This window comes from Dendropsophus ebraccatus, chromosome 5, assembly GCF_027789765.1.
Source record: "Dendropsophus ebraccatus isolate aDenEbr1 chromosome 5, aDenEbr1.pat, whole genome shotgun sequence".
Taxonomy (NCBI): Eukaryota; Metazoa; Chordata; class Amphibia; order Anura; family Hylidae; genus Dendropsophus; species Dendropsophus ebraccatus.
In genome coordinates this window covers 61,548,663-61,568,468 of record NC_091458.1, presented here as the reverse complement: position 1 = coordinate 61,568,468, position 19,806 = coordinate 61,548,663, and the positions used below count along the sequence as shown (strand labels likewise).

Below are 19,806 nucleotides of genomic sequence, written 5' to 3'. Positions count from 1 at the left end.
AGACCTGGGTGGAGAAGTGGACCCTGATGAAGGAGGTCCGGATCTGAAGGCAGAAGCAGAGGAGGTTCCAGGGCCATCTTCTTCAGCATCCCAAACCAGGCTCTTTTCGGCCAGAATGGGACTATTAACATTACTGTCACCTCTTCCTTTAAGATTTTCTGTAGTACCTTGGGTATCAAGGGAACAGGTGGGAACCCATAGGCCAGGTTGAATGTCCAGGGGTGAGCCAATGCATCTATCCCCAATGGTTCCCCAATTGGTTGAAGGGAGAAAAAGTTCTTTGTCTTCTTGTTCCTGTGGTTCGCAAAGAGGTCCACCTGTGGTGAGCCCCACTCCTCCGTAATCATTTTGAAGACTGAATCCTTCAGCGTCCATTCCCCTGGCAATAGGACATGCCTGCTCAAATAATCTGCTTGGGAATTTTCTATTCCCCGGAGATGAGTAGCTGTAATTGAGAGGAGGTTGTTTTCTGCCCACCGAAATATCTTGTCCGAGATATATCGGAGGGAGTTTTGTTTCGCGCTCCCTTGGTGTCTGAGGTGCGCAACTACTGTTATATTGTCCGAGAGGACATGAAGGTGAGATTTCTGCAAGGTATCTTTTGCCTGTTGCAAAGACATCCATACCGCCAGGAGTTCCCTGTAGTTGGATGATCTTTCGGCTGTTCCCTGAGACCAAGTGCCCTGGTATAGAAAGGAGTCCACCTTCGCACCCCACCCTGACATGCTTGCGTCTGTGGTGAGAATCTTCTTTGGAACAGGGTTCCAATGAACCCCCTTCCTCAGATTGACTGGGTCTAACCACCAGTTCAGAGACTGACGGACTGATAGCGGAATTCTCATTATCTTGTCTAATCCCCACTTCTGTTTGTTCCAAGATGAGAGAATCTGGAACTGCAGAGGTCTGGAGTGTGCCTGGGACCATGGTACTGCTGGAATGCATGCGGTCATTGACCCTAGAATTGACATGGCTTCCCTGATGCGACATGCTCTTTTCCTGCGGAATAATCTCATCTTTTCCCTGATGGCGACTTCTTTTTCTGATGGGAGAAAAGACATCTGTTCCTCTGAGTTTAGCAGGATTCCCAGGAAGATCTTTTCTGTACCTGGGTTGAGGTCTGATTTTTTGTCGTTCAGGAACCATCCCAGCGAGAGAAGGAGGTCCCTGGTAAGGGATAGGTCTTCTAGAAGTTTCCGTGAAGAGTTTGCCACTAGAAGAAGATCGTCTAGGTAGGCAATCACGTTGATACCCTGCAGATGTAGATAGGAAATTATCTCGCTCATGATGCAGGTGAATATCCGTGGAGCTGACGAGATCCCGAAAGGGAGGGCACAGAACTGAAAGTGTTGTACTCTCCCGTCCATCTTGATGGCAAACCTCAGATATTTTTGGGAGGATGGATGTATCGGGACATGGTAGTACGCGTCTTTTAAGTCGATTGACGCCATCATGGCGCCTGTTGGGATTAGAGGAGTTGTACTCTTTATTGACTCCATCTTGAACCTCCTGTATCTCACATATTTGTTTACAGGTTTTAGGTTGATGATGAGCCTGTAAGTCCCGTCGGGTTTGGTAACTAAAAATAGATTCGAGTAGTGTCCCCTCCCCAGTTGCTTCACTGGGACCGGGATCACTACATTGGAGCTTACCAAGTTCCTCACACTTTGCGTAAGTTCCAACTGAAGGAATGGAGAGGACTGTTGGGAGATTCTGAACTTTTCGGGAGGAGAATGGCAAAATTCTATTCTGTATCCTTCTCGGATTACATCTATAATCCACTGATTTTTTGTGATCTTTGTCCAAGACTCCCAAAACTTGGACAATCTCCCCCCGACTGGAGCTATGTCATTGTTTGTCCTTTCCGTCACGGGGCTTGAAAAAAATATTTGAATTCTTGCCCCCTTTGGAATAGCTCCAACGGCCTCTTTTTGGTTTCTCTTTATATTTGTCCTGATATCTAGGACGTTGTGTCTGCTCCTGTTTCTTTTGTGTTTTTTCCTCTGGGAGAGCCTTTTTCTTGTCAGATGATTTCTCTAGAAGTTTATCTAAGGCTGACCCAAACACATATTTACCCTCAAAGGGTAATCCGCAAAGCTTGGATTTGGAGATATTATCTCCCTTCCAGTCTTTTAGCCATAAGGCCCTTCGGGCCGAGTTAATTAGGGCTCCATCTTTTGCAGCGACCCGAATAGCTTCAGCTGAGGAATCTGCTAAGAAGCCAATGGCATCCTTTAGGAGAGGGAGGGAGTCAATAATTTTATCTCTTGAGGTATTATCCCTCAGGTGTTCTTCTAACTGATTGACCCAAACGTGCGAAGCTCTCGCCACACAAGTAGCGGCTATATTGTTCTTGATTGAAAAGGTCACCGTTTCCCATGACTTTTTCAATAAGCTCTCTGCTTTCCGATCCATAGGATCGCGAAGTTGTGTAGAATCTTCAAAGGAAATAATAGTCTTCTTTGAGACCTTAGCCACCTGGGCATCCACCAGGGGGACCTCCCATTCCTCAGTTTCCTCAGAATCAAAGGGAAGACGGCGCCTAATATCTGAGGGAACTGACATCCTCTTCTCAGGTTTTCTCCATTCCTCTGAAATTAGTTCCTTTATTGTCTTATGAATGGGGAAACCCAATTTCTTTTTTGCTTTAAGACCCGCAAATAATTTATCTGCGGCAGAGATCTCCTCCTCCTTTTCCTCGATACTCAACGCAGTTCTGACTGCCTTTAGTAACGGGGAAATCCTTTCAGAGGGAAAAAAATATTTTTTCCCTGATACCTGGGTGTCTGACGCCTCAGACCTAGCCCCAGAATCAGAAACCTGCCCTGATTCCACTTCGGATATTGAGGAGGAAGAGGGAGACCTGTGTCTCTTGGATGTAATAGAAGACACTGAGGACCCCGAACATCCTGGAACCACCAATGCAGGAGAGCTTTCAGCCGGGGGAGCAGGAGGGTCAACCCGCGGAGGAGGGAGAGGATTTATTATTGGTTCTGGGGCAGGAGCTATAGCCACTGGCTGAGCGACTGGATTAGAACCTTTGATCTCATCTTTTATCATTTGCCTTATATCAGACAGAAAAGATGATCTATCCTCCTTTATAAATTCATTTATACAAGATGTGCAGATATTTCGTTTAAATGATGATGGTAATCTTGTGTTGCAATTAAGACATCTCCTTGCAGGTGGGGGAGGAGGTCTAGATTTCTCCTTCTCTTTCTGAGTGGCTTCCTTCTCCTAGGCATGAACAGAGTACATTTAGAATCATGGCAGGAGAAAAGGAGGAAGCCCCACACCTAGTGAATCAGCAGGTGTGCACCCAGAGAGAGAGAGGGTTGATATGGGTGGAAAATAGATTTGCACCGCAACCCCCCAGTGTAGCATAAATTGGCACACTTACCGCCGCTGGCGGGTGCGAAGGCATGTCTGCAGATGAAGCCGCTGAATCCATCATGAACGCAGACCTCAGGACGGGCGACCCGCAGAGAGAAGCCTGTCTTTTAAATGCACCGCCCGGCGTTTCTCGGCGGCCGGAGCATCCGCTTCCGGCGTGTGACGTCAGCGCGCCACGTTACGTCACGTGGGGACGCACGTCGGACTCCGTGCCTCACTTCCGGTGGAGCTAGTCGTAACCGGAAGTAGGCCGCGGCGTACGCAGAGAAGGCCGCACACACCGGAGCCCGATCTGGACGAGTCGCCGACGGGGAGAGCTGAAGACCGCAGCCCCGCAATCCCCGCTCGTCCTGTCACCGGAGGATGGCGCGCGAGCGGGCCTCCCCCTACCCCCACCAGCCGCCTCCAGGGAAGGAAGGGGATAAACCCGATCGATCCCTCTGGTAAGGGGGAATTTTCTTCCAGGGGATCTCCTCACCTTCGACGGATCCCCCACACCTCTCGTGCCTGCCCTTCAGGGACAGGAAAAGCACTGGTGTCTAGGGGAAGGGGAGGGGCTTTTAACCTCTCGCTGTGTGCTTTTCCTGTCCCTAGGGCAAGAGTTAACTCCTGTGGTGCCGTCGTGAAGGTGAGGAGAGAAAGCCCCCTTATTGGCTGATCGCTTTTTTTTCTGCAGCACTAAAATTTATTGCTAGTGGCTGCACATTTCTCTGTGTAAATAGGAGATGTGCGGCCAATAACAATGAATGTTAATGGACACTTAAACAATACAGCAATCATTAATGGTGGCCCGCTACGTCAACTAACAATATCACAAAAAACTATTGTATAATGCTTTTAGATCAGGTGGTAAGGCCCATGGTCAAGCCAGGGTTTGTGGCGATAATGGCACAGAGACTTACTTGTAGTAAGGGTTAGTCTACATTTAAAATTGTGTATCTTTCTTGCAGAATTGAATCATGATGTTACCTGGTGGAAAGGTATCATGGCTGCCATTCAGTTGTGGTTTTGTTATGGTTATTTTCTTCACATCATTCTGGGCTGCAGATAAAGTGCAGATTAATCATTTTCTGAAAAAAAACCATAAAGCCCCCTGGAGGTGGGAAAAAGGTGTGGCCATAATTCAAGGTGCAGTATTTCCTCCATACTCTACAAAAATGGTAATATATTTGTAGTGGTTTGTTAAAATTGCATGGAGTAACAGTAGCAGTGTAGTAGCACACAAGCGAAAATGAATTAATTTATTCATGTGACCTAGTGTCACGTTTCAGAGCATATTATATGGAAAGTACCATCTGTCAGACTTGGTGGTCCTACATAATTATGAGCCCTTTTTAGTCCTGAATATGTTGTTATATATGAAATTTTAAGAATTACTTTCCATAAATGGTTTGTATTTTGTCTTCTCAGAGAAAAATGTTCTGGATTACTGAATGCCTAATTCACATTCTCAATAAAAATTACCACAGGTGCCAAAATTCACATTGCTGCCAAATGGCATTTAGATACACTGAGGGTAGCCATACATCTTTAATAACTGACGGCCAAGCATTCCTGTATTCTCTCTCTCTCACTGCGGCTTATCTCTCCCAGGACAAAGGTGTTGGATATTATTTTCCCATTCTGCCTGACCTCTATCATCACTGACATCATTCGGGAGAGCCCTATACACCTTATACTGATAGTCAAACCCGCCTGTAAGTGGTATTATATAGGGTTAATAGAATTGCCACAAAATAAAAAATAAATAAAATAAAATTTCAGATCAGATTTTAAAAAAAAACCTTTGTCTTGACTTTCTTCTTCCCACTTAGATTTGCATCATTATATCAAAAGAGGTACAGTATTATTGTCTCATTGTTGAATCGGAAGCAACATTCTGGACCTTGCAAGTTTATTGTCTTAAAGTGACACTGTACCCACAATCTGCCCTCCCTAAACAGCTTGTACCTTCTGATAGCTGCTTTTAATTCAAGATCTGTTCTGGGGTCCGTTCAGCAGGTGATGCAGTTATTGTCCTAAAAAACAAGTTTTAAAGTTGCAGCCCTGTGTCAAATTGGCGTGGCCTAGAGTATCTGTGCTGTAGGCTTGCACTGCCTCTCCATCCCTCCTACCCGCCCTCTTCCCTATTATGAATGCCCCAGGCAGGATTTCTCACCACTTGTCTGAACACCAAACATGTGTTGGATCATTAAGGCCCATGTGCAGTGTTAAGACAGGTGAGGAATAGGAGAAATCCTGCCCAGGGGCGTTCCTGGCGATGGAGAGGGTGGGGAGGAGGGAAGCAGTGGTGGTAGAAGCCTAGGGCACAGACACTCTTGGCCACACCAATTTGACACAGGGCCGCAAGTTTTAAAGTTGTTTTTTAGGACAATAACTGCATCACCTGCTGAACGGACCCCAGGACAGATCTTGGATTTAAAGCAGCTATATGACGGTACAAGCGGTTTGGAGGGTCAGATTGTGGGTACAAAGTCACTTTAATGTAATACATAAATGGAACATTTACAGCAAATAATGGTGTGTAGACGGCACTGTGCGGCAATAGCTCAAGTGGGTGCACTACCTCCACGAAGTCAGACCCCGACTCCACGTAGATCCACAAACAAAAGAGATAAGGTGGCACTCCAGGAGATAAAGAATAAAGCAGTGAATTTATTCACCCATCATGTGCAATACAATGGTTCAGTTTCTCAATAAAGCCTTTTTCAAGCAACACATCAACATTGAGGCTATGTTCACAATACGTAAAAGTACGGTTGTTGTTGCCGATTGCAACAACGGCCGTACTTTTACAGCGGTGGAACAATGCCTGTTATTCTATGGGATCACGGCCGGAGCGTACCTGTCAGGGACTCCTGATGGAAGTACCTTGTCTAGACCGGCAACCCCTGTCCCTACCTGCTTGCCCCCCTAGGCTAACCCCTAGGGCAGCAACTGGGCGATAGTCCCTAACTTACCTAGGGATATGGGGAGGTAGACAGAACACACAGACAGGTATATACAAACAGGTCAGGCAGTCCGAGTCAGCAACAGGAGGTCACGTCAAAATCCGAATCAGCAAACAAGGGGTAAACAGAGTCCGGTCCTAGGTCAAACACGAGAGGTAACGCAGTACAGAGGATGAGGCAAAAGCGAAGTCCAAGTGTCAAAATATCTAGCAGAACAATAGGATTCACTGGTGTAGCTGGAGACAAAACATACACTGGCAACTACAAGGTGTAATTCACCAACTTAAATGCTACCAGAGCTCCCGCCCCAGCCCCTGATAGGAGCAAGGAGTCTGACAGCAGCATGAGATACCAATAGCAGCCAGGGAGCCCTCCCCTGTACTCAGACAGGAGCAAGCCTCAGGAGAATGCAACCCCTGAAGGCTTAACCCCACGAGCACCAGAGAGGAATCAGGAGAAGCATGAAGCCAGGTGTAGGCTCCCTGGCAGCAGAGCAAGAAGTGTGAACAGGTCAGAGAGAAATCGGGCGTCGGCTGATTCTTCCAGCCGAGTTCACACACACAGACTGAACTCTAACAGTACACACATTGTATACGCTCCGGCCGGGATCCCATACGCCGCTGCAAACAACTGACATGTCAGTTTTCTGCGGCCAGAATCCAGTGAATTCCGGCCGCAGAAAGACCTGTCAGTTCACACAGTGAAGCAAGCGGCTCCGGCTGCTTGCTTCACTGTGTGCTATGGGAAGTGCTGATGCGATCCGGCCGGGGTCACGGAACGGCTGGTCTCATACATAGTGTGAACATAGCCTAAAACTGTAGCTAATTTACAGAAGAGAAAATGACTGATTCTACTTCTGATGATTGTGTATTTTGATGTTTCAGACAATCATGTAAGTGAAGAGCTTTCAAGAAAAATCAGAGTATTGTGCTGGGTTATGACAGCACCAGCTCACTTACAGTCTAGAACTATTCACGTAAAAAACACATGGACTCGTCACTGCAATAAGGTTTTATTCATGAGTTCCGAAGCAAGCGAGACTTTCCCAACCATTGGACTAAACACTAAGGAAGGCAGAGATGAACTCTACTGGAAGACTATACAGGCATTCCAGTATATACACAAGCATCACTTTCATGAAGCTGACTGGTTCTTAAAGGCTGATGATGACACCTATGTTGTGGTGGACAACTTACGATTGATGCTATCCAGCTACACACCAGACCAGCCAGTATACTTTGGCAAGCGGTTTAAACTTTTTGTCAAGCAAGGTTATATGAGTGGCGGGGCTGGTTATGTACTCAGCAAAGAATCATTGCTTCGCTTTATAGAAGGCTTAAGAACAGGGGTTTGTACTCACAGATCACCTGTTGAAGATTTAGAGCTGGGTTACTGTATGGAGCAGATGGGAGTAATACCTGGTGATACAAGGGACAGTGATAAAAGAGAACGCTTTCATCCATTCTATCCAGAATATCACATGGTTAGACATTTCCCCGTAGGGTCCACTTATTATGAATACTGTTTCTACCCTATCATAGAGGTAAGTGTAACCAACGTGGTTTTTGGAATTTAGAATTCATCAGTTTGACCCAACCCATATGGGATGAACCATGAAATTTATACAGTGGAAACACAAAGAAAGCTTAGACTAGACAACAAATTCTAGTGCTTAAAGAGGACTCTGTCAGCAGGTTTATGGTGTCCTATCTAAGAGTAGCATAAAATAGAGACGGAAGCTGAACAGAATGATGTATGACTTACATTGTTCTGTGCAGCTGATTCAGTGATATCCTCCTGAACATCATGGACAATAAGTCCTCTCCATTATGAGCCTGATAGTGTTCATTATTCATGAGAAGCAGAAAACTCCGTCAACCAGCTGGTGATTGGCAGTTATCTATCCATGCCGTGTATATGCAGTCAGTTGTCAATCAGCAGCTATAGGGCAGGGGGAGGCGTGCAGAAAGAATCCTATTTTCCTGCATATTAGGAGAACACCACCGATCTGTTCAGCATTTCTGTGAGTAGTTTATGCTGCCCTCATTTAAGGCGGCATAAAACTAGTGACATACTCCTTTCAAGTAGTTTTAGTTTGTTTTTTATATTTTGCACATGAAATAAGTCTGGTATATATATCTCTATAGAATAGCCATGCATACTGTATGTGTGTCTATCCTGACTAGTACCTGTATAATGACTCTGTATTCTTTCCATAGAGACCTTAGTTTTTTTTGTCAATACAGTGGTGCCTTGGATTACGAGCATAATTCGTTCTGGGAAAGTGCTTGTAATCCAAATCCACTCTTAAACCAAAGCAAATGTTGCCATAAGAAATCATTGAAATGTAGACCATTGGTTCCCCACCTCCAAAATAATGATTTTTTTTTTTATTCTGAATAACAAAGGAAACAAAGATTTAGAAACAGCTGAATATGTCATATTATAAGTAACTGTACAGTATAGCAATCAGCATGTGAAGTATAATGTGTAGTAAGAACATAAACCTGACAAAACAGCAGATCCCCATAATGGCGAGGATGGTAAACACAAGGGCGGACAGAGACTGCAGGGAGCATGAAGGAATGAGCAGGACAGATGTGGGCACATACATGCAGCACTCTCTGTCCGGGGAGAGGGGGATAACAGCTATGAAGAGATTACCTCCACAGTCCTGTCCCCTGATGTAAGCCCCAGCCTGAAGTGGATCTTCCATGATTTGGAAGGTGAGGGGGACTTCCTAGGTCAGAGTACAGTGCTGTAGACCACACTATGCAGACCATGCCCCTCCTCCACTCACCCTCTCACCCAGTACAGGGAGCTCTTAGACCAAACCAATGCTCCTTAACCAAGTTACAATTTTGAAGAACTGTGAGCTCTTAAACCAAAGCGCTCTTAATCCAAGTTACTTTTAAACCAAGGTACCACTGTATATTGTTTTAATTAAGTTATTTTACTTTGTCATAGAATTGAGTAACAACAGTAAGAGACGACACAGGCCCCTCTGCTGCCATCAATATTTGTGTCTGGAACCTCTGTGGGGGCCATGGCCCACTATTATCGCTCCCTTTGAAAAAGCTGCCATGCTGTGCTGTAGTGATGGACAGCCTCTTTCTGGGTACTATATAAGCAGGGGCTGGCTGGCAAATTTTAGCCTGGGGTGCAGCCACAGAGCAGTGGCCCATGAGTAGCAGGCCAGCGGCCCATCCTTCAAGGACAACTCTGGCCCTTGCCTATTATTAAATCTATCTATCTCCTCTATCTATCTATTTATCTATCTATTTACCTATCTATCTATTTACCTATCTATCTATCTATCTATCTATCTATCTATCATCTATCTAAGTATCTATCTATCTATCTATCTATCTATCTAGCAGAAACAATATAACTGCAGCACGCCAGTCTTGTGGTGAAAAAAACATGAATAATTTATTCCATGAAGAAAACAGTAGCGACATTTCAGTCCTTCAATGTGGACTTTTCTCAAGCGAGAAAAGTCCACATTGAAGGACTGAAACGTCGCTACCACTGTTCCGAGTGTTTTTCTTCATGGAATAAATTATTCACGTTTTTTTCACCACAAGACTGGCGTGCTGCAGTTATATCGTTTCTGCTATTTAACATACACCCTTGGATCAGGGTGATACCTCTGGCACCCAGCATTCATTCATTACTGAGTGCCGCACTTTTTTGAAGAGTCTATCTATCTATCTATCTATCTATCTATCTATCTATCTATCTATCTATCTATCACATGTCTATCTAATATCTATCAGGCAGTATGAGGATTGTGCTGTAGCTGATGGGCCTAGCATGGGGCACATATTTTAGCTAGAGGCTACAGCAAATTTTAGGATTTATAAAGAATAACCAAAAACACATATATAAAATTAAAATAAAACATTTTTCTATGCCTAATACTGTACATGTCTAAATAGCCATTAGTTACCAAATAACACTGGTATACAAGAAGCAAATATTATTATTATACAAGTTACCACCATAATATTACCGACCCATCTAGTATATAGAGATTGTTACTACTAATAATACCAGTATAACAGATAATCCCTCAGCACCATGACCACCGCCATCATTACAATTATATAGAGACTATTACTAACAATAGTACCAGTATAACAGATAATACCTCAGCACCATGACCACCGCCATCATTACAATTATATATAGAGACTGTTACTACCAATAATACCAGTATAACAGATAATACCTCAGCACCATGACCACCGCCATCATTACAATTAGAGATGAGTGAATCTACAGTACAAATGAAGTGAAGCACCTCATTCCTATCTGCATTCAGCTTATCAGACTGTGGGCTATTCTACTCTGTGTCACTCCTCCCCGAGTGCTGGAAAAAGATGGATCCAGTCCTGGGAAACTGGATCCCAGCACTTGGGGAGAAGCGGCAGCAAGCAGAGGGGACTGCAAAGCCTGCAGCCTGATAAGCTGAATACAGATAGGAAGTGCTTCGCTCCATTCCTACTGTAGATTAGCTCATCTCTACTCACAACATAGCAACTGATACCACTATACCGGAGGGTCAAACTCGCTGCCCTCCAGCTGCTGCAAAACTACATCATGATGGTAACAGCTGGAGGGCTACAGCTGACACCTGTGTTCTGTATGGTGACGGATAGAATCCACTATATAAACAAATATTACTAATCATACCAGGATATACTAGTGCAGTTACATCCAAGGCGTCTTCTCTGTGTGAGCTGCAGGTGATGTGTTGTTAAGCAAAGTTGTTTCGCTTTCCATCTCCATGTGGCCCGGCCATCACAAAGACTACTCCAGTCCATGAATAGTCTATGCAGAATTAACCAGAGAAACATGTTAGACTCTTGGCTCCAGCACCATCCTCACCTCTATACACTCCCCATCTCTATTGCTCCACACTATAACAGTGCCCACTTTATGCCCCCCATAGTATTTAGATCCAGGCTGGCAGGCTCACTCTATGTCCTCATCATAGGCGGATTATAATGAGGGCAATCTGTGCTACCGCCCAGGGCCCTGGGCTCCGGCGGACCAAGGGAGATTGCCCCCATTATAACACAGCCACACACACCACTGCTCATGGCTGGAAAATATCCTCCGCCGGAATGCACCACACTGATTGATGCCGTCTAGTCTCCCTTTTGATTGCTAGCCCCCGATCTCCACAGCTACCCCCAAACAGAGTAGCGTCCGTGTTGGACGTCCGGGTCATGTGGTGCACCCTTGTCGCCAAGGGTCAGGAGCGGCGGTGTCAAAGTGTGCCTACCAAGGAGGACATGCCAGGGAGGATAAAAGGGGCAACCGGGAGAGATGTTGCAGCTGCTGGTGATGACAGACTACCTGTCTGTCTCTGCTGCTTCTTATGGTGAGACTGTCAGGTGCCAGGGGCAATATGGGTCATATATGTCTGTATATATGTGTCTATATTACTGTACAAAACTACAACCCCCAATTTCTAAACTGCCCGGGTCCTGTGGTACCCTTAATGCGACCCTGGTCCTCATATAATAGAAAGACACCCCCAATCTGTACCCTCATATAGCGGATAAGCCCCCCATTGTGCCTCCATATATAGAGGATAGACCCTCTCTGTGCCTAACCAATCAGATATAGTAATTAAACCCCTCTCTGTGTCTCCATATAATAGTTAAACCCTCTTTGCCCCCATTACACAGAGAAATGCATAGCCAATGGTGGATGCAGGTGGACAGGTTTAGTCTATGTTCACACAACGTAAATTATCAATTAATTAAGGCTGTTGTTGCAATTTGCATCTATGGCTATGATTAATTGATAATTTACATTGTGCTGCAGACAACGGAATCCTGGCCGGAGTGTATACACATATACACTCTGTCTGGGATTGCAAGCGGCTGCAACGAAAACTGACACGTCAGTTTTGTTTTGCTGCTATTTATTGAATAGCGGCCTGGCCACACTCTCCATTGTGTGCAATGTTGAATTGGGATGGGGGTGCACACGGCTGGGTCACAGAACGGTCGGTGTCTTACCCTGTGTGTGAACCCGGCCTTAAAGTGCACAATGAGCCGACAAGTGAGCTGATTGCTGGTCATGTAACATGGGGCGATATCTGATTAGGCAGAGAGTCGCTCTGTGTTATAGACATTTATGGTGTCATTATGTCATATGTTCCCCAATCTGTGTGCCCCCAGTTGTAGCAAACTCTCACAGCTGGAACTCCAACTCCCACCCTGACCTCACAGCTGGAACTACAACTCCTATCCTGACCTCATAACTGCAGCTACAACTCCCATCCTGACCTCATATCTGGAACTACAACTCCTGTCCTGACAGCTGGAACTCCAACTCCCATCCTTACCTCATGGCTGGAACTAGGGGTAGGCAATATGGGCAAAACATTAAATCTCAATTTTTTTTTTCAATTTTTTTTCTCAATTCTAGATTTAAATCTAGATTTTTTTTAAATTTATTTTTTGCTAACTATGATGGGTGTAGTAGTAGAGGCATAGTGGATAAGGGGTGTAGTAACAGTAGAAGCATAGAAGGTGAGGGGGTGTAGTAGTAGATAAGGGAAGTAGCAGTTTTGGGAGTAGTAGTAGTATCAGGAGTGGGGGTAATAGTAGGAATGGTAGTGGGAGCAGTATTGGGGTGCAGTGCAGGGGGCGGTTACTCACACTCCCAGGTCTTCTTTGCCTATCTTCTATCTTCTTCGCCGGCACACTGAGCTCAGTGTGTCGGCTCTGGCAAAGAAGATAGAAGAAAGAAGATAGAAGAAAGGCAAAGAAGAAAGAAGACCTGGGAGCGTGAGTACCCCCCCCCCCCTCCCCTGCACTGCACCCCTCCCAGCAAGGAAGGGGGGTCACTTAACCCCTTCCTTGCTGGTATGGGTGCAGTCTGACAACAGTCTGGCCCCCAAGGGGTTAAGTGGGGACCCTTACTCAACCCCCTGGGAGCCAGATTGTTCTGTATGGCACCCAAGGGGTTAAGGGGGATGCAATGCATCTTCCCTTAACCCCTTGGGTGCCACACTGTAAGCAGCAATCTGTAAAGATGCTGCATACTGTAAGGTGCACAACACCGCTCACAATGATGGGTGTTGTGCTCCTGTTTGTGTGTTTCTTGTGTGTTTCTCCCTTTTTGTTTTTCAGATATCGGTATCCTGTGGATTACGTCGGATTCGGTGGACTACGTCGATGACCAGCGGTTGTTTGGAATTTTTAAAATAAAATGGTCTATGAGGGGTGTGGGGGTGTTTTTATTTGAATAAAAAAAATTTTCACTTGTGTCTTGTCTTTATTTCTTTACTTTATAGACTTAGTAGTGGAAGCCGTCTAATAGACGGAATCCATTACTAAGTCGGGGCCTAGTGTTAGCTGGTATAAAATGGCTAACACTAACCCCCCCATTATTACCCCAGTACCCAATGCCACCAGGGGTACTGGGAAGAGCCAGGTGCCAGTGGTCCCGGAGCGTCAAAATTGGCGCTCCTGGACTGGGACGGCAGCAGGCTGGTAATATTTAGGCTGGGGAGGGCCTAAACCAATGGCTCTTCCCACCCTGGTGTTACCAGGCTGCTGTCGCTTGGTTTTTAACCCGGCTGGTTATGAAAATAGGGGGAACCCTATGCGTTTTTTTTATTATTTATTTATTTTAAAAAAAAACCTGAGTAGGGTTCCCCCTATTTTCATAACCAGCCGGGTTAAAAACCAAGCGACAGCAGCCTGGTAACACCAGGGTGGGAAGAGCCATTGGTTTAGGCCCTCCCCAGCCTAAATCTTACCAGCCTGCTGCCTCCCGGTCCAGGAGCGCCAATTTTGACGCTCCGGGACCATTGGCACCCAGCTCTTCCCAGTACCCCTGGTGGCATTGGGTACTGGGGTAATAATGGGGGGTTAGTGTTAGCCATTTCATATCGGCTAACACTAGGCCCCGACTTAGTAATGGATTCCGTCTATTAGACGGCTTTCACTACTAAGTCTATAAAGTAAAGAAATAAAGACAAGACACAAGTGAAAATTTTTTTTTATTCAAATAAAAACACCCCCACACCCCTCATTGACCATTTTATTTAAAAAAAAAAATCCAAACAACCGCTGGTCATCATCGTAGTCCATCGAATCCGACGTAATCCCCAGGATACCGATATCTGAAAAACAAAAAGGGAGAAACACAAAAAAAACACACAAACAGGAGCACAACACCCATCATTGTGAGCGTTGTTGTGCTCCTTACAGTATGCAGCATCTTTACAGATCGCTGCTTACAGTTTGGCCCTCAAGGGGTTAAGGGAGGATGCACTGCATCCCCTTTAACCCCTTGGGGGCCAGACTGACTGCACCCATCCCAGCAAGGAAGGGGTTAAGTGACCCCCCTTCCTTGCTGGGAGGGGTGCAGTGCTGGGGAGGGGGTGGGGAGATCTGTATACTCACCCCCATGTGTCCTCTTCGCTGGTCCGCAGCACAATGAAGTCACTGTGCTGCAGACCCGCTAATTATATGTGCGCTCAGACAATCAGCTGAGCGCACATATAATTCAAAATGTTTCTTCTAATAATGCTATTGTGATAACATAATTAGAAGAAACATTTGATGTTTTAATTAAAATAAAGTATTAATTATGACAGAAAACTCTATTGTCGGCAATATGAATTAACGGCTTTAATAGAGTTTCCTGTAAAAATTAACATTTAATTAATAAAACACATTTCCGTTGTAATCAAATTAATTTTGTTGTTCAATAATTTAATTTAAACGAATCCATACTTGTGCAATTAAATATACTGTAAAAAAATAAATATATATATATAAATATACATTTATTTATATATATATTTATTTTAAGGGTACAAACCCACTTGACGTATTTGCTGCGTGAATCAGTCTTAAAAATAAGCAGGCAAAACGCAGGTTGGCTTTATACAATTGTTCTGTGTTAAAATACGCAATTGCGTATTTTTGAAGCGTGAAGCTACATGCGTTTTTCACACAGGTTGTTAACAACTGATGCTTTGCTAACAACAAGCTGCTTGCTTCAAAAATACGCAATTGCGTATTTTAACGCAGAATAATCGTATAAAGCCAACCTGCGTTTTGCCTGCTTATTTTTAAGACTGATTCACGCAGCAAATACGTCAAGTGGGTTTGTACCCTTACAGTATATTTAATTGCACAATGATGGAATCGTTTTAATTAAATTATTGAACAACGAAAGTGACTTTATTACAATGAAAATTTGTTCTATTAATGAAATATATTAACCATTAGATGCATCGGCATTATGCAGAGGATCGCTAACCCCGTAATGCAGATTGCTTTAATACTTTTTCCCTGCTTTCCCAGATGCATTCCAGAGGTGTTTGCATCACTTTTTAAAGATGTCTTTGATTTTCTTTGTTATTGTTATTTTAACCAGATTCGTTACGAACTTTCTCAAAGTTCGGTTCGGTGACGAACCGAACTTTTTGCAAAGTTCGTAACGAATCTGGTTCGTTACTGTTCGGTTCGCTCATCCCTATATTATATAGTTATAGTTATATAGTAAAAAACTATGATATGCTTGTGACTCCTCTAAGTCAGATTGATGATCCAATGCATTAAACTTATTATTTATTTAAATGTAAGCTACCTTGACACCCACTCAGAGTGCTCTGACTGGAGTACGAGCAAGCTACTGGAGTTAAAGGAGGTGCTGTACCCTTATGCCATCTTAGTCGCTTATGTAGACCTTCCTTCCTTTTCTTTCTTCCTTTCCTTCCCCTGGCCTGGTTGCCCTTTATACTGACTGTAGCCAAACTAAGGAGACAAGGTTTGGAAAATGTGCATTTTTTATTAGTGGTTACTTATCAGTGCTAATGTCAAAAAATGTTCTGACAACACAGTTGTTATTTGTATATGCTCTTTGCTTCTTGTATTATGATGTCCAAACTGTTTGTAATTGTGGTTGGATCTTAAAAACAATGAATTATACATGAATGTAAGCTACCCTGAAACTACAGTTTTCCTTAGGAAAGATGTCATTAACTAATGGTTGTCACAGCAAGTCCACATGGTCTTTGGATGTTCCAACAGACCTTGTGACTTTAAATTAAAAATATGTTTAGCTTTATTATCCATAACACATGCAGCAAAGGTAAAAGCTAGAGATGAGCAAAGTTTTTTAATTTTTTTTTGCCAGGTTCGCATGTTTTTGGCGTAAAATTTGAGCACTGAACTTTATCGAACCACATTAAAATAGCTAAAAAAAATTTGGGTAAACTACTTACCGTACCTTTTCCATCTTCCCGGATGTCCTCTTTTGTGTCCCCATGCCTCCAGGCCTCTCAGCCAGTTAATGATGTAGATGGGACAGTGCCATGGTCAGTAATGGGCTGACGGGGCTTTACTGAGCTGAGCAGTAATTGGCTGAGCAATGATGAAATTTGCAAAAATTTGTGTCGTCCACTAAGCAAATTTTTGCAAACTTTGCAACACTTTGCGCATCCCTAATAAAAACCTGTTTTTCTCGTCAAATATTATGTCCAAATGTATTTAAAGCATACCTATAATTCTGCAGGATATGTTGTCAAAACTCAGTGAGCGATCGATGGAAGCACCATAGATTGCTTACAATGCAGTCTACTGTGCTCCTGGCAGTTCCTTCAATCGCTCGCTTTGACAACGTATCCTGCTATGCCAGCAGAAAGTCCCATAGCTGTTTGCAAAGTTATAAAATCACGTCTTAGTTCCAAGCTCAAGAGTCATAGAAGCCGTGCTGAGCTGCAGCATGCATGCTTTCTTCCTTCCCTACATGATTTATATACAGGGTTCTGTGCTGGTAGCCGAAACTTGTTCATCAGTCATGCAGGATAAGAGGGGTTAAGGGAGGAGGTGTGCATGCTGAAACTCAGCACAGCCTCTGTGACTCTTAAAAATAGAAGGAAAATATAATTTTATAACTTTGTAGACTGCTATCATCTGCCCATGTCTGCAGCTTGAAATTACAGATCAAGTGGATAAGTGATAGCTGCTTCCAGCTGGAACATTTGTCTTTTTTGACCACAGCAACTACTTACCAAAGTATTAAATATGTTTTGTCAGAATGGTTTTGTCTACAAAAAAATTTTCTGTACCTCTTATCATTCCATGTAACTTCCATGTTTTCCTTCACAGGGTCCTCAGTGCTGTTCAGACCTGGCCATATCTTATCACTACGTTGATGCTGAGCTCATGCACACCTTGGAGTATTTTACTTACTATCTGAGGGCATATGGATATCAGTACCGTTTCCAACCCCATTACCAGCAAATGTCTTCTAACTACTAATCCAGTGCAGATCGAACACAGTGAACATGTGTAGAACACGGAAAAGTCAACCAGCAAAGGCAAAATGTGAATTACTTGTCCATTTCAACCAGTCAGTTTTCTGTTCAAAGGAAAGCAGTAATGCCCCTATATTGTTCTTAGACAATAGGCAGCTAATTATAGAAGGTTTTTGGCCTTGGTTTCGACGTTGGTTTATCATTTACTTTTTACAAGATATATGGGTGTGGTAATGTTTGCTTTCTTAGTTCAAAATATTCTTATATGTATAATACATAAAATTACATCCTAAACGATTCCGTGTGGCAAATATTTAATAATGTATTGCGAGTTTAAACACATATATTAGCTGAAAGAGATCTGTGCACTAATTTTCTGGATCTTACTCTTCTGGATCTAAATTACTAAAAAAAATATTTAAGGGAATGTGACATCAGAAAATGATTTATTAATTAAATCGAGTTTTTATGTTAAAATTATTTTTTTAGGAATTTTGTCAAATTTTACATTTTACTATCTATATTAACTGGGTTCACACTATGTATATTTGAGGCTGTATTTGTGAGGCTGTATAGCAACCAAAACCAGGAGTGGATTGAAAACACAGAAAGGCTCTGTTCACATAATGTTGTAATTGAGTGGATGGCCATCATTTAATGGCAAATATTTGCTGTTATTTTAAAACAACGGCTGTGGTATTGAAATAATGGCCGTTATTTACTGTTATATGGCGGCCATCCACTCAATTTCAACATTGTGTGAACAGATCCTTTCTGTGTTTTCAATCCACTCCTGGTTTTGGTTGCTATGAGGACCTGACATGAGGACCAAATACAGCCTCAAATATACATAGTGTGAACCCAGCCTATAAGATAGTCCTGAAATCTTGCACAATCTTGCATTTTCACAATTAAGCCTAAAGCTTAACTGAAACTTCTAGTTCTGATGATAAACTGGAGGCTGCTACAAAGTGATCCGTAAAGAATTTAAGCAAAAGGTGACACCAGTACATAGAGAAGATAATCGATGAAGCTCATATCTCAGCCTCCTCTTAACCCCTTAATGGCACAGCCTATTTTGGCCCTAAGTACCAGGTCATTTTTGCTTTTTTGTTTTTCCCCCTCGTCTTCTAAGAGCCATAGTGCTTTTATTTTTCCACCTACAAGGTTACTTGGGGCATCATTTTTTGGGCCACGATCTCTATTATTTTTACATGTTTTACTTGTAAAATGGTAAAAAAGGGGGGTTAATTAGGGGAGGGTCTTTTTCATACTTTTACAGTCTCTCTAGGGACTATTACATGCAATCATGAGATTGCTAACCCTGGTCAATGCTATGCCATTGCATAAAGCAGACTCTATGAGAAGAGTCACACTGCAGGGATCCCGAATGGACAGTGACAGGAGCTCCTGTTACTGACACTTAAGCACTGTGATCGCAGCATTTTAGGGGCTAACGGTGGGTGGTAGTGCGATCGTTGCTTCCCATAATTAACTGTGAGGAGCCGGCTGCTGATAGCCGTATTGGGAACATAGCCTCAAACCTCTGCTGCAGACATTGCCGATCTACATTCACACATATCCTTTGATCACATTCTAAAAAAACACCAGCGCAGTATAGAGAAAGCTGGCACCACTGTACAAAACAAAACAGCAATCGGGTGCAACACATGTACTTAAGCAAGCAATATTGTAAAAAAATAAAAAATAAAAAAAAGTACATACATAGAAATGTGCACAAAATGTAGCAAAAATGTAAATCAATTGTGACTCATTGATTTTGTGCTTTGCTGTGTTTATAGATTGCATATCTTTTTCATGATTGTTATTTGTAAACATTTTAATAAAATATTAAAACAGAAAAGCAATTTTAAAAAAAAGCAAGCAATATTTGCATGTAGTTGGAGGGTGTTCCTGGTTTAAGGAGCAGCCAGAGAGCTCTGGATGTGGCATATCTCTTCCAGAACAAAAGGGTCAGACTGTGATTTTCTATCACACCTGAACCCTATCTCCACCAACATCATCTTTCGGTGGTCAATCAGGAGAGCCCCATACACCCCCGTATGGTCGACCGAATGGGGACCTTAAAGTGTCACTGTCCTTATAACTTTCAAAATCTAAATCAACAGCAGATGTGATATTAAGCAAGTTTGCAATTTA

The 19,806-nt window shown here is 43.4% G+C and overlaps 1 protein-coding gene across 2 annotated transcripts; it reads left to right on the top strand.

The window, feature by feature from the left end:
* Positions 1-4,354: 4,354 nt before the first annotated feature.
* On the top strand, positions 4,355-17,940 carry LOC138793613 (glycoprotein-N-acetylgalactosamine 3-beta-galactosyltransferase 1-A-like). Of its 2 annotated transcripts, none has more exons than XM_069972259.1 (3): positions 4,355-4,518; positions 7,226-7,884; positions 17,498-17,940. In XM_069972259.1, exons 1-3 carry the CDS (start codon positions 4,404-4,406, stop codon positions 17,648-17,650), a joined length of 927 nt encoding a protein of 308 aa, XP_069828360.1. In that variant the 5' UTR covers positions 4,355-4,403; the 3' UTR covers positions 17,651-17,940. The 2 variants fall into 2 exon arrangements, with proteins under 2 accessions (XP_069828360.1, XP_069828362.1); XM_069972261.1 differs by lacking the exon at positions 4,355-4,518 and adding an exon at positions 4,998-5,087.
* Positions 17,941-19,806: the final 1,866 nt, after the last annotated feature.